This window comes from Lepisosteus oculatus, chromosome 5, assembly GCF_040954835.1.
Source record: "Lepisosteus oculatus isolate fLepOcu1 chromosome 5, fLepOcu1.hap2, whole genome shotgun sequence".
Taxonomy (NCBI): domain Eukaryota; kingdom Metazoa; phylum Chordata; class Actinopteri; order Semionotiformes; family Lepisosteidae; genus Lepisosteus; species Lepisosteus oculatus.
In genome coordinates this window covers 19,492,286-19,518,873 of record NC_090700.1, presented here as the reverse complement: position 1 = coordinate 19,518,873, position 26,588 = coordinate 19,492,286, and the positions used below count along the sequence as shown (strand labels likewise).

Below are 26,588 nucleotides of genomic sequence, written 5' to 3'. Positions count from 1 at the left end.
CTTTGTTATGTAATACATTTTTGTATTACAGGTTCTATTCTGTTCAGTTCTATTTTTAATTAGCTTTGATTTCTGCATTTGTCAGTTACAGCATGTGCAGAAAAGCTGTTGGTAGAAATGATGAGAAAGTGATATTTAGAATACTATAGGTGTCTCTTACTAGAGAGGCTACGTGAGTATATTTTAATGTTTGTATCATAATGGAAGAGGGAAGAGGGGTTAATAAGATCTTTTTAGTGGACATTATTGTGTTGTGTTGTGTTGTGATGTTGAGAAGATGTTTGGCTATACAGTATATTATTTTAGCACTAATACATTAAGGCTTTCAACTACACTGACTTTTCTATTTTTTTTTTCCGGTTATTTTACAGGAAGACCCATACGTTATGTATAAGAAGTCTGATAAACCTCTGTATGGAAATGACCGATTTGAAGGTTACTGCCTGGACTTGCTGAAGGAACTCTCAAATATTCTTGGTTTTTCTTACGAAGTGAAACTGGTATCAGATGGCAAATATGGGGCACAAAATGACAAGGGCGAATGGAATGGAATGGTCAGAGAACTCATAGACCATGTAAGTAGTGCCATTTTTTACCATACTGATTTCTTATGCTCATGCTTTTAATGGTGTACAAATAAGTAGCAAACGGGGAGTTCAGAAGCTGAAGCCAAATTAGCCACAGAGGTTTTTTGCACTGTTTTTAAACTGATCGCATTGTCCATCTTCCTTTTCAAATGTCTACCACCTGCATGTACTTTACCCGGCTCATGTGCCTCTCCAATCAGTCTCTCCCCTAACACACGTTTATCATCCTTCTGTGCTTCTATCCATTTGTTTTTAATTAATTATTTATAAATTAATTATTGTTTTTAACAGTTTTAAACCCATAGACCCAGCTCAGTCACCTAGTTATAAGGTTTTCTCTTGTTCTTCCTATTTCAATGCCCAGTGATGACTTTGCAGTAAAATCAAGGTTTAGAACACCTAATAATAAATTATAGTTCTTAACAGGTTATAATTTCATAGTAAAGGGAGGAAATTAATTAGCTGCAATATAAATTATGCAATTTTTGCATGCCAACAAAAGGGGTATTGAGCCTTTGTAGTGGGTACTTATCTAATAAAATCGTCATTTTATGATAAGTAATGTCAATCGAGATGGTAATGAAAACAGACTTTAAGTACAGAGTAACCAGATTATATTTGGCTTTGCTTTAGCAGTGGCCTCTTCATGGTAAGATGGAGTTAACATGAAATTGCCAAGTGGGAAAAGAAAAGCCAACAAGCATCAGCAACAATAATGTAAAACATTTTTGGAAGGATTATGAATATGGATTTCTATGCAGAGCTCATAAACAATAAGAAAATGTGAAGATAAACTGTCAGTTTAATAGTCTAATACTCCATTTAATTCTAAATGACTTTTATCTCTCACTGGGGGGAATAGGATTTAAACAGGTTTGATTCAATTTAATTTGTGGGACTTGTTTATGTTTTGCCTTCACTAGGCAAAACGTGCTATCCCATTATGGCATTTTAAAATAATTATAGCTTTTCAGATTACTATGTTTCTGTCCCACTTAAATGTATGTACAGTGACTGTGTAAGTGAAACCATGGCCGGAGATGTAATTATGGTAATCTAATATTTTAAATGAGCACAGAAAAAGCCTTTAAAACCTTGAATGGAATAACACTGTGACACTGAATCAATGGGAGCTCTTGATCAGGAGTCCAATACAGGGCTTCTTTTGCATCTTCAGTGTAAATAAACACAGTTAAAAAATAAAGACTTGACAAGAAACTAAGACTAAGAGTGTGAGATTGTTTTTAAAACAATTAGGGTAAATGTATGTGGAAATACTCATATAGGACAGTTCAGAGAACTAACATCCCTTTGTTCATTGATTTTCATAGCAATTAATTATTTGCTCCTACAGATTGCAGATCTGGCAGTGGCTCCTCTCACCATAACCTATGTGAGGGAAAAGGTGATTGATTTCTCGAAACCCTTCATGACACTGGGCATCAGCATCCTCTATCGCAAGCCGAACGGGACCAACCCAGGGGTCTTCTCCTTCCTGAACCCTCTGTCCCCGGATATCTGGATGTACGTCCTGCTGGCTTGCCTGGGTGTGAGCTGCGTGCTCTTTGTCATCGCAAGGTATAGTACAGCCAGCAGAGGGCGCTCTACTGTCTTCCTCTGTTGTGATGAGACAGGTCATCTGGATGGGTAGGAATCAGCACCTGCATTACCTGAATCTTTCCAGTCCTCGTTATTACCATTGGAGAAGTCAAATGGCAACTGAATCCCTTGGACTTAAATGGAACAATTTGTGGGTAGTGCCTAATGTGTTTACCCTTTCTAACACAACATCTTATTTTTACCTGAAACATAATGTTTACAGAAATGAGAATTAACATTATATCCAACTGCAGTGCTACATAAGGACAAACTTCATATATATTCAGATAACATTATATATATGCAAAAGTCTATTAATACTATTAATATGTATTAATAGTCTAATGAGTTCCCAGATTATTTTAAGGAATTAACTTTATTTACAGCAAATAAATTAATAAAGACCCTTAAGAATATTGAGGGAGGAGAGTTACTTTTAGTGCTTTTATTGCCCCTCGTTTATTTAAACAATTTTCAGTCTCATGCTGCACTGTTGGGAGTATAGGGAATGAGAGAAAGAACAGGACACATTCAGCACTATCATACTGTGAACCAAATCTTTTTTTCTTTTTTTTTATTAGTCAAAACAAATTCTTAAATTCACAAAAAATAATTAAAACACAACAAGAAAAAACTATGAACCAAATCTTATTTATCTGCCCCTTACAATAACACAATAAAATAAAGTAGACAATTTATAAAAATAGAGAGCATTTATCTTTGTTTCCTCATTCTTCAGCTTTGTTATTATTGGGCCAGTTACCTATTTATAAAACGCCCCACTGCAATACAAGTAAGGTATACAAAATTCATTCCTACAGTATACATGTATCCACTTATTCTATAATACCATTTGTTAGGCTGAGGAAATTGTGTAAGTTTCCATAAAACTGCAAAAAACTTTAGTTTTTCCTCTGAAACCCTTTCACATTTCACTGTTCATAGTAGTTCTTCAAAGTATTTTTTTCTTACAACAGATTTTTGGGCTAAAGCACATATTCATGGCAGCTGATAAATACATTTATTATATAATTTTCAATAATCGTGACACTACAGAGAACACTGACTAATCAAGAGCATTTCTTGGCACCTACAGTACTGTATATACTGTAAGCTTTGTCTCATGTCGTCTAACTCCAAAAAATATTGATCACATATACAGTAAATGTGTGGTTTCCATTTTTACCTTATAGTCTTGAAAAATACAAAAAAATATACATACTTTATTATCATGGACTGTCATCTATATAAACAAAAATATTACATAGAAATTTGTGGGAAAGAAAATTCTTCAGATGGAAAGTACTGTATAATTATGATATTATAAGACAACTGTGATTACAATCAGTGTGCAGCTATCACAACTAAAATAATCCCACCAACAGCTGTCAGTAGCACATTTTTAGATGTAGAATTTTGAGCATTTATTTTGACTGAATTCCTTTTTATGTTGTCCTGAAACAATTTCGTTTATTAACTAAAACCACATAAGTCTGTTAACCGTAAAACAGTGTTAGTTCTCTTAACATCATGTCTCAATAAAACCACTGTTTTGTTCCACTGATAATTCAGGGTTGGCAGATGAAAATGATCTCAGTCAACCTTAACTTACACTTCATTCCTCTACTGACACAATGAATTACCTTGGTGATACTGTGATTATTGCAACTAGATCAACAAAGTTCTCCTGGCAAACAAGTTACAACTTTGATGGTTCTGGATGCATTTCACTTAGGGCAGGGAAAGCCTCAGAAGGAATTAGTTAAGATTTAAAGGGAACTATGCCATTAAAAAATATAAGCCAAAAACCAGAATCCCATGTTATTAATCAATGTGAGAAATGATTATTTTCTTGCCGTAAAGCTTTCTTCATTTAGTTGAACTAGTTCATGCAGCTAGTTGATATGATTGGCACAATTACCTACCACCATAGTGCGTTTCTGTCGATTATTGTTTTCATGCTTGTTTGAGATGATACAATTATTTCTGGAAAAGAGCTGAAAATTTTCAGGTAAAGCAGTGCCTAAGAGAAAAACTGTAAAACATGTAGCTGGAAAAAAGCTAGATTAAGGAATTTAAATATCTCAGTGCTGATTCTGTGCAAGGAGAACTGAAAATCCACTATTTTAAAAAATCACAAACTTGATTTAAAACGTACTGTATAATCTTATTTAGTGTGAGCAGCTATATGCTATTGTAGGTTTAAAAGCATATGAATCTATATTTAGATGCTATTCTAGGATTACAGTACAGAACTGCTCTATGTGAATTTGTAATGTTTAGCAGTAACCTTACAGTAATATTGACAGAATTGCTGATATATTTTCTAAAAGCGATGTTACATTCATGTTCATTTTACACTCATTTTACACTCTGGTCAATTTGCTTTACTTAAAAATTTTAAAACATTAAAAAGCCCAAGATGATCAATCAAATACACCTTACTTCCTCATATCTGAACAGTTGTGAGTGGTAAACTACACTTGAGGTACAGTACCTATAGTATGTACAGTACTGACTTGCACATTTGTGATGATAATCTTTTTTAAAGAATATCATTGATGATAAATATGGCTTACTTTAGATGTTATGTAAAGTGATGAAATTATGCAGTGGTACCATAGCCTATTTTCTTGTTTGGAACAGAAAAAATACTGATTAATATTCATTATTTCTGTACTGTAATTGTAGCTGTGTAATGTCCATTCTTATATTGAAAGTTACCTTACTGTGGATAATATGTAAGGCACTGAATTCACACCTATACTATATTGAAATTTGGTGATGTCTATGTAGTCAAAGAATCTCAGCAATGTATATAATCAGCACAAGAACTAAACATTTAGTGTACACTTTCATTTAGTCTGATATTTTTAAATGAGAAACGGTCTTTAAAGATTGTAAAACATCTACCCATTTAATCAGGCTAATAACTTGCACTTAGTATCACTTAATTACTTAAGAAACCAATGTTTCAGTCAAAATGACCACATTCAAATACTCTTCAAATGATCATTTGTTCATCCAGTTGCACATATGTTAATTGTTAACATTCAATTAGTGTTACAGGCAAATCAGCATTGAATAATCACAATTCAGTTTCCAGTGCTAGACAGTGATTAAAAATGGAGCGATCGGTAAAACTGACAATGACTTCAATAGTGTGGAGTGTTTTTAATAAGCACTTTTTTACGGTGATTGCTTTATATTTGATATACAGTGTATAATTAAAGTTAATTAAAATATAAAAAACCTTACTCTTACTTAAAAGTCATTACTTTTATATCTACATTGTTTTAGTTTTTTTAATCGAATACTAATGAATTGTAAAAGTTTTAGAAATTAAACTGTTTCTGAATAACAGAGAAGACAGTACAGAGGTACAGCGGTTAGCATTGCTGCCTCGCAGTCCTGGGGCTCTGGGCTCAATTCTGGACCTGAGGTGCTATCTGTGTGGCGTTTGTACATTCTCCCTGTGTTTGTGTGGGTTTCCTTCGGGTGCTGCGGCTTCCTCCCACAGTCCAAAGACATACTGGTAGGTTAATTGTTTTCTGGGAAAATTGCCCTGGTGTATGTCTATGTGTGCCCTATGGTGGACTGGCATATGGTCCAGGGTGAACCCATAATTGCTCCTGTGAGCACTGCGGCTCTCCCATGACCCTGTAATGCATACAAGTGTTGAGACAATAGATGGATGGATCATAAAAAGAGTTTTTCAAACAAGAAGGACATCTTGATTAAAAAATGGGCTTTTTAAATACATTGTAACAAAAAAAATAGATTTGTAAATGTAGCATGTGGGAGCTCTTCTTCTGTTCAGCAAACTTGAAAATGAATCTTTGTGAAATACATCCGTGACAGCTACTTCTTCAGTTTTAAGTTTTGTTAAAGCACAGCTGATATAGGGAAACTGGAGGTAAGTTGCATATTGCTTGTGAGTGTTGTTGTTTGTTGTATTGTTGGACATAATATTATTCCAGTCCTCATCAAAAAATCTGTCTAGCCTAAGATGGCTTCAAAATAGGCCTACTTTTTAGGAATCTTGATTGCTAAGTGAAATATGCTGTTCTCCAAACCGGTAGTAAATGTGGCCTCTCATATTTACATCAGAAACGTGTTGAGAATGACTACCAGAAAGGATTATAAGCAATGATCAGCACAGTATTTCAAGGATTAAAAATGACACAGTCAGCTTCCATGAAACGTCAGTACTGATTGCTTCAGAATATTTCCTCAGTCACCACAATACAGCTAGCAAAGGTAGAAAGCAAAGGTTTAATAAGATGTCCATTATTTAGGCAACATTTTGTTTTACAAAATACTGTTATAGCTACCAACTCAGACTTATTTTGATGCATTGTACTCATACATGATTTCAGTTGGTTTTCTCATTAAATTTTGCTGGAAGCACTGTTTCTTTTTGATGTAATGATTTCTGGACTTGTTTTTGTCCACTACCACAGGTTTACACCTTATGAGTGGTATAACCCCCACCCATGCAACCCTGACTCTGACGTGGTGGAAAACAATTTTACATTACTAAATAGTTTCTGGTTTGGAGTTGGAGCTCTCATGCAGCAAGGTACATAGGTCACATGTCAATATTGCACACATCCCATAGTCTGCTGGGGCCTCTGTGCTGGTAAACTCCATTTTCAGTGAATTTACTGCTTACTGTAAAACCTGATCAATGCTTCTTACGTGCCTAACCTGCATCAGCATGCGGTCACTGCACCCAGTTATTCCAATGCCTAGTTAAGACCCTTTTTAAAAAAATTGAGAAGAAAACCTCTAAAAAACAGAAACACAGGTGCATGCACAATTAGCTGATCTGCGATGTACTGTAATAGATGTTCGCTGTCAGCCATCGTCAGGAGTGATTGCATTACAGGGCTGTTGAAAAGACATGACACACACATCATCCATACACTGAATTTTCCCCTCCTCCTTTTTCTTTTCTCGCTGTCAGTTATAAATGCAACACAGACACAGGGATATGCGACTGGACGCCCTTGCTTCTCAGGCAGCGTGGGGGCCGTCGTCTCCATGGCTATGACTTTTGCAAAGACATTCTTGTGACCTGCAGGCGCTATGGGAAACTGAGCATGTGAAAAGCAAGCCGACACCCAGTCAAATTAAACGATTTCAAATACGTATGTCAGGAAATAAAATGTTCTGAGACGGAAGGAGGAGAATTAGAGCTACCCCTGCACAGTTTTTCTTTTCTGCAAAAGGATGTGCTGTAACAAGCATGCAAGTGACATCACTACTGTTGTAACTAGACCACATAAGCTTTGAAAATCACTTCCTTAGGTCACTTTGGTATGTATGCAATTCGCCATTTTTATAATGTGGGCTCATGCTTGCATTATAAACGGAAACCTCAATCAAAATCCAATTGTAGCCAACTGCCAGCCGACTGGATCAGGTCTTACAGTATTTGCTAGGTGTGTCCGTGTGGCTGCCCCAGGTGTGAGTGAGTGATGAGAGCTGATTGTGAACCATAGTTTCTGGTAAATGTCCTACCGCATGGAGTTTACCGTCATCCACAGCATTCTGTGGGATGCAGTGTCTGCTAGTTACCACTACCTTGGGTACATGACAGTCAGCCCCAACCAGATTCTGCTTGTCTTTGCAAAGCACGATAAACATTTGTGAGCTGACAAATGTTTAACTCTGTACAAAGTCATGGTAATTGTGAACGTAAGTGCTCTGTCTTATCTATTTAGAAACTAATTAAGGAGAGGAGGAAAAAAGCTAGAAAAGCTAGAAAATGCTAACCCATGCAACTGTAGCTGTGTTGTTCATATCATTTTTCTTTGTGTTAGCAGTTGTTCTGTTTGTGTTGAATTTGGAGCCTTTTTTGTTGGAAATTAAATGTGATGATCAGACTTTCTCTCTTCTACAGACCGTGAGCAAAGTCTGGATCAGGATTGGCTGTCATGTCTGCCATAAGGCACTTAGGAGGCTTCAGCAAGTACTGTCTCTCACCCAGAGTGTTGCTAGCGAACACATTTTGATTTGAATGGTATAGCTTGGGTTTGTAATGTACTGTAGGTATAACGTGCACCGCCTGCGATTAGTCCCTTTAGCACGTACCATTCTGCACACTTTACTTAAAAGTGTGACATTAAAAGTACAGCCATCAACGGTGCCCATAGGAGCCATATGACTCCATAGGGAATATATCAGAAGCAGCTTAGCCGAGGCAGAGAAGTACAACAGTGTCTTTCATTTCATGCCTCATTTCAGTATTACTTTGTAATTCAATCATCCTCATCCATACCAAAACCTTCATAAATTACTCTGTATCTTGTCAACATATTCCTCCTACATTGCTTCGCACCCTTAACAAATACTGGATAGAACAAAAAAAACGTGCAAATCACGAATAATTAAGTTACCACCCTTTATAATTATTGGATCTGTAAATTCTGTGTTAAAGCTGATATCTGCTTCTCCTCTTTTCATATGTCTGACAGCTTTAAAGCAAATTTAAATACTATGTTTTAGTAAACGAATTTAGTTTTTAGAAATTTATTTGGACCATTTCCAATTTACTTGCAGGCCTTGTTATAATAATTATACTGTTTTAGATTTTTGCAAATTAAAGAAAGAAAGCGTATGTTGAAAGTGTGAGTACAATTTTAGGGTTCTCTGCATATGTCTGACAGCTTTAAAGCAAATTTAAATACTGGGTTTTTCTAAATGAATTTTATTTTTTAGAAATTTCTTTGGACAATTTCCAATGTACTTGCAGGCCTTCTTTGATATAATAATTAACCTATATTATTATACTACAGTAACATTTCCCTTCTGGAATAAATTCCTGGAATACAACCTTTAAGGTAGCTTCCTATAATTCTGTCAGCATTTTAACTTCCTAAAATGATGCTTGATATGTGACCAAAGACTAGGTACTTTTACACCTACAGTATGTAGCAGATGAATTCATAAATAGAGCTAATATCATACATACAGTAAAGCAACCTCATTTACTGTATCTCTTGCAAAAAATGCCCAGCTATCTTCTATATGTTGGGGAAACCGGAAGGAGACTAGGAGATTGCTTCAGAGAATATGTTAGGGCTGTGAAGATTAAAGATTTCTCCAAGCCCATAGTTTCTCATTTCACCACAGATGGCCATCATCACACTGATCTCTCTGTCTCTGTTCTCAAAGAAGGGTTTCTCAACTTCCACAGCAGAAAGACAACAGAAACTAAACTCATCCTGAAAGTAGGTTCACACCTCCCCCCTTCTCTCAATGATAGATTTATTTTCGTGTAATCTTCTCTATTCTCGTGCAAGCTTTAACTTCACACCTTTCTCCACCCCTCTCCACTTTGCACTTCCTGAGTGGCCTCACTACCTCCCCCCTCTCCCTCCTCCTCCACTTTTCCAGCTTTTGTTCTCCTGTGCTATTTAATCTTTGCCATCTACCCTTTCTTTCTCACACCTGAAGAAGGCTCCACAGCCGAAACATTGTGTTCCCTTTCTTTTCTTTTCAGAAAGGAATAAACCCGTTACCTGATCCTATGTATTATAATGCATAATATATATAATATATATACTGTATATTAGTAAGGATTCCCAGTATAATGTTGCAGTGCACTGTTAAAAGCAGTCTACAGCAGGTTCTCTAATTATGTTGGATTAGGATTCATGACCTAGATTTCAACTTGTTTATCCAACTTTCTTGTATTAACATAGACAGGACATTTGAGAAGGCAAATATTGTACTCTCTGTATTTAAACAATTATCTTGAGCCTAAATTTAAGGGAATCACTGAGACATTTGATTGTTATTAACACTACTTGTTTTTAGGAGATTCCCAAATGATAAATTAATTTGAGATTTTAATGTTAAGTTAAGGGAGATGCTAGAGGGGTGGCTCACAAAAATAAATAAAACACACATAAAAATGTATTGAACAAAGATTCCCATTCAGTTGAAAATGATTGTTGCAGAAGTTTAAACAACTTCTGAATCTTGCCTCACAAATATCAGCATTATCCCATCCCAGAATTTCAGCTTCCTGGAAGATGCAATAATGCTGAGTATGCTAGACAGTGTACAAATAGCATTATTAAAAAAAGTTTTAACATAACAAAATAACAGGTGATAAAGTTCACTTTCTGCTGACTAGAATAAATAATCTGTTTGAACAGTGTGTGAAGACAAATCTCTACTTTAAGCACCTGTGTCTGCTAAACAAGCATTACTCAGTACTGCTGCTGACCCCATTAAACAGTAAAAAACTCTAGCTGTAGCTGATGTGACAGCTTCATTTCAAGAGATGCAGTACATGAAACTAAGAGTCTAAGGAATAGTCAGCACAAACTGTTAAGTTTTTTCAATTGCTACGAGCAATTCTCTGCTTGGTAATAAAAAAAAAAACATCTTGGATTTAACATTGGAGTTCAACACTGGTCTCGCTGAAGAATTTAGAGATGCTTTGTTTTAATGTGAATTCAGTGTTAACCACATTGTACGGCCACAATTATCATGTACATCTTCATTCATTTCATTCACCTCCACGCATGTCTCAAACATGTCTTCATAAATAGTCCTCTGTTTACTCGATTTAATGAAAAGACCTGAACCTGCCTTGTTTTAGCTTGCTTAATGTGCCTTGTTGTGTTTACTGTAGCAAAGCTGTCCATACCTAACAATATATTATTGATGCTGTTGTAACAGGATCAGAACTGATGCCCAAAGCTCTTTCCACCAGAATAGTTGGAGGAATCTGGTGGTTTTTTACTTTAATAATAATATCATCCTATACTGCTAACTTGGCTGCCTTCCTGACTGTCGAAAGAATGGACTCGCCCATTGATTCTGCTGATGATTTAGCAAAGCAAACTAAAATTGAATATGGGGCTGTAAGAGATGGATCAACCATGACCTTCTTTAAGGTAGGTGTAACATTCTGCTGCATCCAGTTTTTCAGTCTTGTTTCAGTATTCATGAGATCTATTGAACCAATGAATAGATCTTACACCGAAATAATATAAGGTGAATTGTAACACATAGGGTGGTTAGACCCCCACATCCCATGTATAAACTGTGTGAGAGTGATGCAATAAATGTGTTATCTTTAATTATAAACTTACACAGTCACTGGGCCTCTCATGTTGAAATACAATGAATCAGCATGAAATATTGATTTACAGGAATCTTTATTTACCTTATCAGAACAAAATGCAGTAGAAGGCTTATTTAGCTACCATTAGACTACACACCTTTCTTGTAAAAATACTTCTATGTTGCTATTCTTTTTTTCAGCACTAAGGCACAATCTTTTAAGCAGTTGTAATTATATTATGTGGGTTGCAGTCAGTTTTTTTTACTGTTTCTGTCAACAGCAGTTCAATGAATTTAAATTCTGGTGAGACTAGCACTCCAGTTTTAAAGCCCGTTGTTTGTCTTTCTCATTTAAGTCATTTGGTGTTAATGAGGCATTGTGTATAGGGCCATTATCATGGTGAAAACAAATCTTTCAGGCACAAGTCAGGATCCCAGGAAAGCCACAAGAGACAAGTGTAATGATAATGTACAGTAGTTGTCTATTTCTGCAGAACAATCTGAGTCTCAAACTGAGACCTTAAACAACTTCATACTTTGTTGCAGACACTACAAAACATCTTGACAAGGCCTTCCCTCTTTGTCTTCCTAGACATTCATTACTTTTGGATGTGAAAACTATTCGCATATTGTTTTGAACACATATTCTAGGCCTCTCAAAGCTCTTTGAGCAACAACTCTCACATCACAATCCACATTGATTTTTCTTCCTTTGACAAGGAGAGATCTGTTGTGAAATAAGGATCACTGATTAGGAAATAGTAAATATTGGACACTGAACATATAGTTTTGTCTTCTTGCTCGGATATCACATTTCCCACTTACTGTACCTTAGGCTAGTGCCTATAGTTCAACATGGATGCTGAAGTGTTAACTTTCTACTGCATGCCACTGAATGAATGGAAAACAGAATAAGTAGATTTGTAAAGGTACTGTATGGCAAAGATTCAGTTGTTAAGAGTCATATACAATATGGTGTTTGGGAAAGGGTTTTTAAAACACATTCAATGTTTAGCAATGGCTTTTGAAGTAGGTTTGAAGCAGGCTATGAAAGAGAGCAAACATGACAGTTCCCTGGAAATTGTTAGGACATTCTTGATATTAATTGGTGACAGAATGCCCATAGCACGTGAAGCTGTGATAGCTACAGAAGCATGAATATTTTGATGAGTGTGGTTTGTACCACTTTGATGGATTGGCATCCATCCAAGATGTATCCCGCTTTGCGCCTGGTTGCCATTATAAGCTTCGGCTCCCCCGTGACTCTGAATTGGATGAAATGTTTCGAAAAAGGATGAATGGTTTGTACCAAATTATAGCAAAACATGTTTGCAGGTGCATTTCCCTAGAGGATCGATAAATCAATCATTTTTACTGTTCCTTTTTTCCTTGGTTATAGTTCAGGAAGGTTTCACCACCAGTGTGTACAAATGTGATTATTAACTTGTGTGAGTAATCTAAGAAGAAAGAAACCTTTCATCATAAAGAAACTCACAGACACAATGGGATGAATTATATATTAAAATTAAAAAAAACGCATACAATGAGCATCCACGATACAGTACCTCCTACATGTTCTGTTTTAGTACTAACAGCCAGTTGTTTATTTGTACAGTTACTGTACTGCCACTTACACTACAATGCACAATAAACTTTTTTCCCCACAGTGTGCATTTTTTTAAACCTTGCAGAGGTAGCAAAGTTGTATTTTTTAGCTAGTAATCTAGCAATTCCAAAGTTAGGAGGTGTTTTGGTTGATTTTAACAACTTAATGGTAAAAAGGGCTATAATTTCTCTCAGTTTGAATATTTTTTCTCGGACATAAGCAATACTCTTCTGAAATTTGTCGATGCAATGTTACAACAGCCATACATCTTGTCAGTTATCTCACAGTGTGATGATTCTGCAGTAGGCCTGTTAAACGTTTTGTGTTTATAGGCAATCGAAGTTGAAAGCTGTAGGGGATTTATAGCTAAAGAACCATGCCAAAGATTACCACCCCCCCCCCCCCCCCCCCCGTCTCTATATACAGGCTGCAGATGTATATGACAAATTGAATCAGCTGGAGGAGAGTTGTGTGCAGCTGTCAATCTTACTTTGATTGAGTACCACAAAGTATATGTGATGTGTGATTTCTATTTTGCTACGGGCAAAGCAGACACACAGTGGGTCTGGATTCTAATGTTTTTATAAGAAAGTCAGCACATATTTAACTGGTCATCACACATTCACACGTCCAAATACTGTCCTTATGCTTCTACTTCTACTGAACTCAGATTCAGTGCGTGAAAAACCTTATTGTAGGGAAATATATATGTATATATTATATTTATATACAGTATATTGTATGTCACTGTATGGTTATACTGAATAGAATACATTATTAAAAAGGCAGATTTCTATTTAAAATATACCAGAAAATCTCGAAATCTCTACAATGGCGTTTGCACTTCTCTGAATACAATACTTGAAACTGTTTTCTTTGTTGTGGTCTTTCTGTGAAAATGAATTGTGAAGGCACTTCAACCATGGGATAACCAGATTTTCTTTTTTTTCCCTTTAGAAATCTAAAATTTCCACATACGAAAAAATGTGGGCATTCATGAGCAGCAGGAAGCAGACAGCCCTGATAAAAAACAATGATGAGGGCATTCAAAGAGTCCTAACCACTGATTATGCACTATTGATGGAGTCTACCAGCATTGAATATGTCACACAGAGAAACTGCAACCTCACACAGATTGGGGGCTTGATTGACTCCAAGGGCTATGGTGTGGGGACTCCCATTGGTAAGACTCAGCACAATAAAAAAACTCAGAGAATCCTCTGGGCCTTAAGGGTTTCAATTAATTATGGATGTCTTCACTCATTTTTTGTCTCTTGTTTCTTTTTCTTTCTTTTGTCCTGTTAAACAAATTGAACAACAGCTGCTTTTGTTTTGCAAGATCTCTTGTATTTCTATACTAATTCTTTCATCTCTGTAACCCTGGGTTTCAGTCCCAATGAATTGAACAATGATGTGATTTGGACAGCCTTAGCCTGTTTCATCATTAAGACTTAAAAGTAGAAAGCTGTTCTTTGCAGTTGTGCAGTGGATAAAGGGAAATGCTGAGGTGCACCTGTGTGGTTACTAAATCAAAGGACTGGATTTAATTACTCTTTCACTGTGGTGTTTTTCATTTGTATCAAGAAGCTCAAAATATGCATCCAATAATATCACTGGTCATTCTGTATAAAACATGACAACGATTCTCATAATATATCTATATCCAAATTCTTAGTGGCTCAAAGGCCTGATTTTACTTCCAGTGTACAGTATATGTGTAAAATGACTTGGTGGACATGAAAAATGTCACCTGTGTTAGCTATCAGCTTACTAACAATAGTAAACTGTAATGATTGTAAATGACTACATTGGATAGACGGTGACTTTCCGGGACCCCTTTTAAAGTGTACTTGTTTCATTTTGAGCTGCTGCACTCTAGATGCTGGCTGATGGCATCAGCATGTAAGCATTTGTACACTGTTTCCAATAAAAATAATAAAATCAACTGGGTTGATTTTAAGTTCCTGCTGGTCACCTCTTCCTTTAGTCCTGCGTAAGCATGTTCTTCAGTTTCCATGATCAATATGTCATGAGTTCAAGTGTGGGTCAGGGCATTGTTGTCTGTGAGTGCACACACCTGACCTAATGCCTAGGCTGGGAATTTGTTTGCAATGGCTCTCTCAGCTCCCAGTCTTGTATTGTCTTGGGCACCTGCAGGCTTGTAGTGACAGTAATAAGTGCCACTCATCCAACTGGGGCCAAGTCTCCTTTAGGCATCTAAAAGTCACTGTAGAGGTTGTTGAGTGTGGAAAGGTGAATTGCCCTATGAATAGCCTGTTTTTGCTATCTTCTTCTTCCTGTGTCAGTACAGGTGTCTTTGCTGAGAGTAGGCCTGTACAGACACAAATGGCGGTTCCCGATTGTGCGGACACATAGTTATAAACATAATTGACAAGTTTTCTTTACAAAATTTGGAAACCTTGTGTGATCACCCTTATGTGTAAGCTGCTGTTTATGAATAGGTCCTAACTTGCTTTTTGTTTTGTGTGCTCTTGTATACTTAGGTTCCCCTTACAGAGACAAGGTCACAATTGCCATCCTTCAACTGCAAGAGGAGGGCAAACTGCACATGATGAAGGAGAAGTGGTGGCGAGGCAATGGCTGCCCAGAGGAGGATAGCAAGGAAGCCAGTGCTTTAGGGGTGGAGAATATCGGAGGCATTTTTATTGTGCTGGCAGCTGGACTTGTGCTTTCTGTCTTTGTAGCCATTGGAGAATTTATATATAAATCCAGGCAAAACACGGATATTGAACAGGTGAGTGTGGGGCAGTGCGCATGGCACAACAGATATTGATGTGCACAGCCTGTGGCAAGTGCAGCTTCCGATGGCTTTATGAAACCTAAAAAAAAAGAGCTAGTTGTTGAAGCTGCACAGAGTATGCATGATAATATACAGTACAGTCAGGAGAGCACAATTACATTTTTGTTATGAATGTTATTTCTTTTTAATGAAGACTGTTTTATCAGGCCAGCAAAACCATTTTATTTCACTTCACTGATGTGAAAAACTGCATCCCCGATGGCAGACCCCTCAGTTTTGACCATATTACCTCCATTTTATAGTTTCCTTTTAAAAGTATAACATACTAGTACTTTAGGCTTCTATAACTATGTTGCAACGACACTTATATTGAAATTATGAGATGCAAGCATTTGTAGCCTGTCTTACGCATGCTGTTTTACACTTTGACGATTTTTTAATAAAACATTTACACAAATGTGCAAAGTGTACATTTGTCTGTGTTGTTAAGTCAACACAGATGTACTGTATGGTGAGTAACTGATATTATGGATGGACAAGGACATATACAGTAAATGTCAAGTTCTCATTTTTTTTCATGCTAAGATTGATAATTTGATTCTAAAGAAATGATTCCCTGGGATCAGATAGTGTTTAGATATTTAACTTGTGTCAGCATCTTTAGGATTGCCAGCTTTTGGTGTTTATTTCCTATGAATATTACTTGCTTGTCTTTTGTGCCTCCAGAGTGAGTAAATTAGTGAGATAAACTTAAAACTCAAACTCACTGCACAAACATGTGGTACATTGACAGAAGGTCCTTGCTCAAAATGGTTCATTGCTCTATGTCCTGTGAACTGCACTCTTTTTCTGGAACAGAATTAATTATTTATTATTTGCTCATTTGAACTATATAGAATTTTTCTTGTAATGACTATATCCTTTTTACATTTCATATTTTTAAGGACAATGTAACAAAAATATCTGGTCTCATTTTGTCATTGTGAGACATGCGTTAATTAATTAGGGAGCTGAAGCATTATAAAAAAAGTGAATTAGAACTTCAAAGACAGGTAGAGAGAGCAGAAATGAAAACCAGCAGCTGTCAGCCCCAGCTATACAGTATATATTTCAAACTCAAGTTCAATATGCTATTGAAATAAATGCAAATGTTCTCTGCACACCTCTTCAACAAAGACATGAGGAGAAGTTACACAAATATTTTCGGAAGCTTGGATCATATTTTGAAGTGATAAAAGAGAAAAAAAACAACTTTCCCTTAATTTCTCAGTCTGCTCTGTTGACTAAAGACACCACATGGGAAATAAGCAGAAGGCTGAGCTTGAAAAGAAACTCAGTTTGACATTGAGCTTTTACACCAAGTCATTTTGCATGTGTATCCTTTGCTTTTGTATTATCTCCAATGCTTTTGTTCATGAGAAATGCACGTTTTGTTTTGGCTTGAACATTTGTGACTGATGTGATAATAATGCCATTGAATGTAATGCTTTTTTGATTTATTTTTTCCTCCTGTGATTTTGCTATGACTCCTTTTCTGTTGTTTATTCTGCATGCAAGGCCTTTTGTTTCTTTTATGGAATGCAATGCAAGCAAACGCATCCCTCCAATTCCACTTCTGGAACCACGTTATCCACGGAGTTAGAGTGCAGGAAGCTTCTCCGGGAAGAATTGGGGATGCGACCTCAGCACTCTATTCGCACTGTCTAGTCGTTGTGGTGTGAGGTGTGTCTGCCAGCTGCAGATGGGTAACTCCTTATGTCAAGGAAAAAGATGGGAATGAGCACACCTGCACTGTAGATGCTCAGATTGTGGAATTCCTAAATTACGTTGAAAAGAAGAATGTAAATTTAAGAGATAACAAAAAAAAATCATTATCACTAATATTTACTATTGGCACTGATTGGTTACCAAAGCCTGTCTCTGGCCAGACTGAGATACTGTACCTATTATTTTGATTTCTCCTAGAATCCTATTAGATCATATGGCCACTATTTGGGTCATGGCACCTACACTGTAGATGCTGAGCTCATACAATCCATCACATTGGGGTCTATTCTCACCCAGTTTGCTCCAGTCTGGTTGTTTTTTTTAATTGTTTTGTCCCTCTCCTGGTAGAAGCTGTATTTTTAAAAGCTGTTCTAATGTAAGCTATGGTGAAGATGGTTGTGATTGGTTGATATGGCTGTCCCTGCAAAGCTTTTGTGTTCCCTAAGGTTTAACTTCATAGAAAACAACTGGATTCCTTTTGTCAAGCACTGGTACAACGGTGGGTGTAGTAACATATAGCCTCAGGAACCAGGCTGGTCTGATAAATGTCCTTGTCCTTGAAACAGCTACAGGTATGGAAAATTGCCCCAAAAATCTAAAAAGAATAGATGTAAATAGAAATTAGGTTATAAAGAGCATTTTACATTGTCCTTTCCAGAAACTGAAAAAGACTGGAGCTTAAATATTTGAGAATAGTGCTCAGTGCTTTTAATGCTGCGTTCTTAAGTAATATTTTCTAATATAGAAAAGAAAGGCTCTTGTAAAAACTGGAATCTTTCTTTGTTTCACAGAAGCATTTCAATAGTTTAAACTATGCATTTTTTTACACAATCATTAATCTAGTTTTTTACAGATTTAATTTTTTTTTATAAAATGGATTTTTAAAATAGAATTTATACATTCAGCTGAACTTAAGGGACTTCGCAAAGCACCGTAAATTGTAGAATTTTTGGTCTGACATCTTGAAGGGTACAAAACCGAATGTTTTTAATGGTAAAATGTTTTCCGATATTTTATCAATAAGATTACAGGGCAGACTTGGAGTCTTCTCGGTTTCCAAATCTACTGTTGTGTTAATAATCAGTCCCAGACTTGGACAAGTCAAGATATAATTTTTCTACCAATCATTTGAAATCTTTCTTTTGATTATTTTTTTATTAAATGAAAAACTGCATCTCTCACTGTTAGGTGTGGCAATATAACATTTCATCTGTCAATCAGACAAAGTGTTTATAAGACAGGCCTCTTTTCCATCATCTGCAAGTCATTGGGCACCTTTTGATAAGTATTAGGCACAAGGTTAGTGAGAAAAACTTACAGTCCTCGTTTCCAGTGAACTGAAGGGTGGAGAGATGTGACAGACCTAGTGCACTTTTCAAAGGAAGCAGATGTTTGCTGTCCTCCTCACTGAAGTGAAATGGAGTAAAAAAAAAAACACCAGGCAGATGATAAATCTTTCTTCAGTGACAGTTTTGTTTTTGGCTTAACCTACTAAAAATAATAACTTCCTGCCTACAGAGATTCAAGTAAATCTCATTAACTCATTACTTTTTGGTGCTATCACTGGCATGGGGTGTAATTGGCTTATGGTGCGTGGCTTAAGGATTGAAAGATGTCTCTATCCAGGAAACACCAAGGTTGTTTGGCTGTTGAGAATTGTATCACTGTGGAAATTTGTCCCTTACTGGTAGATTTCAGCCATAAATTGTAACAATTAGAATGAACAAAAAGGTACATATGCATGCTAGAGTTACTTTGCTCAAGGTGCTTAAACTAATATAAAACCTCTATATGTTATTTAACCTTATATTCAGTTTTTAACATTTTCATACTCCAAACATGATAACAGAAATGGACTGTTTCTGTCCAGCAATTTCTTCAGTCCTATTTCCTACTTTAGCTATCAAATTATAACAGGACCTTGCTGTGATCAGAGTAATTTGTATCACTCTGTATCTCTGGCTCCCATTCATCTATTGATGACCCTTGTTTTAGCTCTAAGACTTACTGTTCTGTCATTTTGTTCCATCTGTATGTTTTCATAGTTGAGGATGGCCTACAGCCCCTTAGCTAATAAATTTGAGAAATAGAGAGCTATCAAACTGACTGCTTCAGCTTCACAGGTATGGGAATTGGTAGCTCTTTAATGGACTTAGATGGTGATATGGTGGCAAGTAATAAACACATTAACTGTCCATTAATTTTCTAACCACTTTATCTAATAGGGTTATGGGGGAGCCAGACTATCCCGGCAAGCAATGGGCATAAGGCTGGATACGCCTTGGATATGAAGCACTCACAGACACAAACACAGACAATATGTCTTTGGACTGAGGAAATCTAATCCACTGGAGAAAACCCACACAAACATGGGGAGAACATTCAAACCCTCATAGCACAAATGAAAGGGGAACTGCTATGCTAATTTATATTTTGGGGTTAGAAATGATCAGCATTGATGAGTGCATTTCAAACCCCAATCAAAGTAAAATGTACAACATAACTTAAAACCTCCAATTTACATAGTAAATTAGGCAAAATTTCCAGATATGCACAGCTCCATATTCTCAGATTCAAAATGAAGTAACAAAACCTTGGTGACGTGATGCAGCCTTATTGCATTGAAAACAAGCAGGCTTGTTTTAGAGTATACATCATTTTTAATCCAATAGAAATATTTCACTATGAGATGGTTTTGCAGAAAAACACTACTTGTTAACCCTGCATGTACTGTAGATCATGCTGGAACATTTCTGCAGTGAAATGTCTGCTGCACAATCTGTACTGAATTCATTCATTCATACTGTACATCACATTACATTAGTCATTACAGTAACTAGTGAGCAGGAAGGGCAGTGTCACATCACAATTTCTGGACTCTCGCTCTTAACTGTGGTGAGACCAGGGGTTTGTGACAAGATGGTGACTTACACTGTATAGTACTTTCACAAAGTTCATGATTTTGTGCTTAATTTGAAATTTGTAGGAATTTTCTATACTGTCAATTAATTCATTTTGTTACCAAGATATAATAACCGGTCTGAGAAACTTGAATGGCGGTTTGCCTTTAAATCCAAGAATTGAACCCAGGGCCCAGTGTGATTTCACACAGTGCGACTTTTCTGCCCTAAACATATTATAAGGAGATACAATATGTTTATATTTAAATTTTAAAAAGTTAAATTTGATTTTGAAAGTAATACACAACTTTATTACAGTACACACTCTTCAAAAAATTGTATTTATTTGAATTTTGTGTCTAAACATGCTTTTAAGGATTGCATTTAAGGAAAATCATTGTGCTTTTGCAATGCAAAAGAAAAACTTAACTGTCACCAAAAGTTGTATTTTTTATCAATAAGATTTATTGGATATAGATATCTGAGATAGTGAGAAAACCATGAACTCTTCATAAACCTTTTCTTCTCAACTGCAACCAATTGACTAATTTTCTACCCCCTGCTTTAAATTATTTGGATTATTTTGATCAATTGAATATCCTACAAATGATGTTTTGTAGTTAAAAAATATATTAAAGACTGCATTCTTTCTCAAGGAATCAACATTATTTATCTTGATAAGTGAAAAAGTGTGAAATTGCAGATACCAAATAACCCCTTGCTAGTGATTGTACTATTTACAAAAACATTTATTGTATTTTTTTAAACATTTCAGTGGATACAGGGAGTTATAACAATGTGAATGTAGGTAGATTCCGATTTACACTATAGGACATGCTGTATGTGTTATATATAATCATATACATTCAATATCCAAATGGTATATTAATATGAAAATCAATATACTGTATATGAGGTCTGTTTTTGACCAGGTTCATTTTTATTTAAGGTAAATAGAAAATAAAACAGGGATCTGTCACCTTTTAACATGCAGCTTTAAAATGTTAAAGTACATGGACTACAAAAATTCTGTTAAATGAAAACACAAAAGTTATAGATAGCTGAATTGTTAGCTATTCTGCATACCTACACAGTTTGATGTTAAAATTTAGAAGCCTATGAAAGAATAATTGAGATAAGGATGTAATGAATCAATATCACCATCACTTAAAAATGGTATCAAAATTTTCAGAAAGCCAAAATACTTCACAACTCTACTTTAGAGCAGTAATTCTAAATCAATATCCTATGTTAAACTGTATGTATGAGGCATTGGATGTTACTGACCTATAGAAAGTCAACTGCATGTCTGTTCCAAATTGAGAACTTTGTTGCTCAGCTCACTTTGTAACCAGCATGTTAGCTTTCTCCCCAAATTAACGCACAGTGACTAATGAATGGTTTTATTCTTTTGGAAAACTAGTGAACTGTATTACTCTGCCTAGTGCCTTTTGTATGTGCTTATTACAGAATTTTAAGAAATCTGTAGGAGTAACTTCAGATAACAAGGAATAAAAATAGCATGAGGCTTAGACTGTTCTACCTTCTTCTAGAAATATCTGCTTTCTAAAGGCTATCAACGGGACTTAATGCAACAAGGAGAAGGAACGATAAAATATACCACCAACAACAAAAGACTTGTACTCTGCTGCACCATATTTTTTTGTTTTTTTTCCCAAAGAACTTGTTTTGTTTCCTCCCAAATTCTGTTTTCATTAGCCATGAAGCTTAACATGAGACAAGGCTTTCCCTAAGGTGATTCTCATTGAAGTCCTTCTGTTCCTTTTTGACAGTGTATTTCGTTTAGTGCTGTAATGGAAGAACTTGGCATCTCTCTTAAGTGTCACAAAAGTGTAAAGAAAAGGTCAAGGATCAAAGGAAGAGCAGGAATCTCGAGCATTCTAATGTGCCATCCCAAACGTATTCTGAGGAAAGAAACCATGACATAGACAATGGACTCCCTCAGTTTCCTGTCATGTAGGATGCACTGTAAGACATGGACTTCATTCTTGTTCTTCAGATAATCTTTGTATGAACTTGTTAATGCTTTTTAAAAAAAAAATAATGCTGCCTATGAATATCCAGGTTTGATGATGATGCATTATACATCATTTTAACCTCCTAACAACAACAAAGAAAAGTTTTTTGTTTTGAGTGACATTAATTGAAAAATACAATGTTTTGAATAACACCCTGATCATCTCATTATGTATAAATCCCGCATTTTCCAGTGCTGTACCTGCTTTTCAAATAAAGATGTTTACATTTTTTTTCACAGCTCTCTTTCCTTTTTTTTCAAAAAGCAACTTTTAGGTGCATATGTAGCCTGTTTTGAGAACTTAGAAAAATATTTATGAAAGGCATTGAAAGACAAATATCACCATATTATCTCCCAAGTGTTTTTAAGAACACCATAGCATGTTAAAGTTTTGAACATTGCATAAAGTTCATGTAGGCCATTTAAATATTACATTGTTTTCTACCAATTTGTAGAAATTGGTAGTGTTTTCTTTTAAAAAAATAAAAGGTTTGCTTTATATCCAGTAAAAGCTAATAGTTTTAATATTTGAAATTAATAAAAGGAAATCTGTCTTGCTAAATTTATAGCATATTTTAGCACTTGGTGCCAACACCAACCCAGTTGTAGTTCAGACAGCAATGGTAATGGGTTCCCTCCCCCAACCGGGTGCAGTTTCAGTCCCTGACTCTCTCTTCCCACCCTGTGCTTTTCCACCTGTGGCGTCTGTGGACACCCTCTCAAATGTACTGGACTCCTATGTGACCTCAAAACACCATCGCTATATAGAAGGGTTCTGCTTGGAACCCCCAAAAAATCATTCTCATTCATTCAAATGACACAAAAGGAACTGACAGGACCTGACATTCATTACTTCGCTCTCGATTCAATTATGAACCTAACGAGTCTGTTATTCTTAACATTTCCTTTGCTTATCTCATCCATTCTGTCCAACCCTCAATTCTCTGATGAACATCCTCAAGTGGTAACTCACTACCAGTTCCTACATCTCCGACACATCAGACCCACCAGAACTGACTGCTACAGCAGAAGTTTTCAGATTCTCTTTCGAAGTAAAGAGAATAATAAAGTAAATTACATTACACTACAAACATAGGAGGCCCAGATAATGTCTAATGAATAAGCTCTAGTGTTAGTCGCTACTAGAATATAGACTTGATAAAGTAGGAAAAAGAATGTGCTTTTAGACTGAACATGGTTTAAGCCTAAGAGAAAAATGGAATTTCCTTCATTGCCTCCTTGTCACACAATCAACTATGATCAGAAAGTGGCTCACAGGGTAAAAGGACGGATTACAACTTGAATAAGACTCCAGTCCGTTGCCAGGCACACACACAAGGACACACACACCTAACCTGTGTGAAATTGGGGAAGGAGATAATACTTTAGCTCCTTTTCAAAACATAAGTGGGGAAATCACGCAAACCTACAGTCTCACTCCAGAATCAAACTCTGCACTCAAGACCCTTAGGTCAGCAACACTAACCATCACACTATTATGCTGTTTCAGCTTTGCAAAAATACTAGAGTAGAGTGTAGAAATCCCCTAGTGACGGCCAAAACATACTTCAGTAAATTTCTACCCAGGCTTTATCCTTCACTGCCACTCCTTTCTACTTTTAAAGACAACTATTACATTATTTACTGGTGCTCAATATTGTTTAAGCTTGATGAGAATGTGTTTATGTTCACAGCGAGTAAGTGCATACACTAAAACCATGGTGATATATTACAGGGAAAAATATTCATTTATTGTAAATAAATTATTTTGTTTTCAGAAAACAAGGGATGACTGCTGAAGAACCAAAATATTAATTTAACTTGAATATGACCTTTTTTTTGTGACATGGCAAAAACAAACATAAATCCATCAGCTAAGTTACTAATTAGGAGTCATAGCTGTTTGATTTCAAAGGTCTTTGAAGCTGTGTGAACAAGGTGTGGCTTGTCAGGTTAGTTGTGTTAGTTAATCCATGTAATTAATGCTGATGCTGTCTTTGATATGAGCACCGTGAACCCGCTGGAATAGAACAAGAACATTCCCACTCCTAATGGCAGGGAAGTTCAGGCACTCAAGACGAATTACAGCTGATTTCATATTTGTCAGTGGTCTCTTTTACTTTTTTTTCAGATATGACTCAATCTGTTGTTTAAATAAACGGAGGGTTCAAGTCTCCTACAACTGTGTAGGTTGGGTTTTATCTCCAGTGCTGTTGAGAAATATCTTGCGGAGGTCTTCACTTATTTAGATAAAGAAAAACTGTCAATGAAGCAACTTGAGTTCTACACAGATTTTCAGTCTGAATCTCAGTCATGTGGCACAGTGGCTCATCTCCAGTGTACAGGCTAGAGAAGGCAATTAAGCAAAATGATGGCTTAGTCAGAGAACTGACAGTTCCACAGCATATCCACATGATTCATTACATATCAGCTGCAGTAGATTCTAGCCAAATTTATAACATAAACATCCACATTTAACAAATAACACAGTATAGAATTATGACCTTATGAGAACTGCAAAGATTTTATTTCCCAATTGGATCGTGCATACTTTCAAAACCATAATGCATTGAAGGATCTCAAGAGGTTAAAGAGTACTCTGTCTATTGCACACCCTTTCTTCACATTACAGTCTGCCTCGACATTCCTTCTGATTTCTCCTTAGAGTGGAGTAGTAGCTATTCTGCATACCTACACAGCTTGATGTTGGTGGCGCATTAAGTAGCAGCTAGTTGTTTTGAAAGCAAGGCATTTTAAAGAGAAATGCCCAAGGTCAAATAATATAAGGCAGCATCAAGATTGGTTGTTTGTGCCCTTATAAACAGCTTATTACAGCTACTGTACATAATCACTGGGCATAGCAGGGTGTGAGTTAGTGAGAGATAGCTTTGTGAGCGTGCAACCTGGAAAAGGCCTATGGAATTAGACATACCTGGGAATGAAATTCCACATGAGGAAAAAGTACTGACAGGATATGCTCAGTGTGCAATTAGTCACACCTCTGGGCTAATTAAAAGGATTATAAGAACAGCCAGGAGAGAAAAGTGGTTTAAGAGTGTGTCTTGACTTTAGGCTGTAATGTGTGAATGAGTGTGGTACAGTGGGGGTGGCCTCATTAGTAACAGATTAAGTTGGTGAGTCTAAGTATGATAAAGACTGATGGTAAGCATTGCTCAGTAGTATAGTGGTGTATAATAATAATAAAAATCTGTCACATAAGCAAGGGAGGGTGAATGCTAACTATTCTGAATCTTAACATCAGTTAAGATAGGTGGGCAGTGTCAGAATGTATGATTTGAAAGAAAACTACGAAATGACTGCTGCTGCTGTGTCAGGGGTCAAGTCTTGGTTTAAAGCAATGTCTCTGGCTAAACAGAATCAACTGGAAGTTAATGATGGGGAAAAATTAGTGGTTGATGATAAAAGAGTGATTACATTGAGTTTAAGAAAGCTGTGATTGCAGTGACTAAAGCGAAGATTGAGAGCTGGGTGTTGCAGGATAAGTTTAATGTTCCAATGTCTCCTGAGTTAAAAGACATTTTTTTAGTGAATATTGCAAAATAGTGGTATTGAGTTAATTGTTTGAATTCAGTAGAAGAGTGTAAGAACATAACATCACTTTATTAGCCCAATACCATTTCTTGCATTAGGAATTTGTCTTTTTGCATACTCCAGCTTGCTCTCCATCATACAAAGACAGGGAGAGAGAAGCTTGGGGTCAAAGCATAGAGTCAGCCATTGTATAGCCCCCCTGGAGCAGTTGGGGGTTAAGGACCTTGCTGAGGGGCCCAACAGATTAGGAATCCTCTGCCAGTTGAAGGATTTGAACCAGCAGCCTTCCAGCCACAGGTGCAGATCCTTAGCCACAGAGCCACCACTCCACCCGAGCTAGATATTACAGAGTGAATATGAAGTACTAGTGTTAGTGTGAAAGTAGAACTTAATTAAAAAATATAATTGTGAAGGAAGATAAGCCTTCCAAGAGGAGACCAATGTATTAAATGTAGGATCTGGGAGGGGGTCTAAAACACAAGGACACTTGTCTTAAGACCACTTAAAACATGAAAGGCTAAAGTATGCTGGCAGTGTTGGACCTCTGGGGTTGACTGTGATGATGTTGTCACATTGGGTATACCTTTAAATTAATTTACATTCTGACAAAAAGGGAAAATGTCAGTTAAAAAAGTGCATAGTAAGCATCAGCGGAACCCAAATGCAGTTGAAACTAAGGAACCTTAGTCTT

At 36.3% G+C, this 26,588-nt stretch overlaps 1 protein-coding gene across 8 annotated transcripts in view; it reads left to right on the top strand.

Moving 5' to 3' along the window:
- grik1a (glutamate receptor, ionotropic, kainate 1a) overlaps positions 1–22,582 on the top strand; it is a 90,300-nt gene extending 67,718 nt beyond the window's left edge. For 4 of the 8 annotated variants that reach the window (XM_015341948.2, XM_015341943.2, XM_015341949.2 and 1 more), the window contains 7 exons: positions 372–575; positions 1,942–2,165; positions 6,650–6,768; positions 10,887–11,104; positions 13,837–14,062; positions 15,384–15,634; positions 22,101–22,582. In XM_015341948.2, coding sequence (XP_015197434.2) covers positions 372–575; positions 1,942–2,165; positions 6,650–6,768; positions 10,887–11,104; positions 13,837–14,062; positions 15,384–15,634; positions 22,101–22,256 — 1,398 coding nt within the window. In that variant the 3' untranslated portion in view covers positions 22,257–22,582. Of the gene's footprint in view, positions 1–371; positions 576–1,941; positions 2,166–6,649; positions 6,769–10,886; positions 11,105–13,836; positions 14,063–15,383; positions 19,679–22,100 lie in introns of those variants that run through there. The other 4 variants (XM_015341946.2, XM_015341944.2, XM_015341945.2 and 1 more) reach the window with 3 other exon arrangements.
- The last annotated feature ends 4,006 nt before the right edge of the window (positions 22,583–26,588 follow it).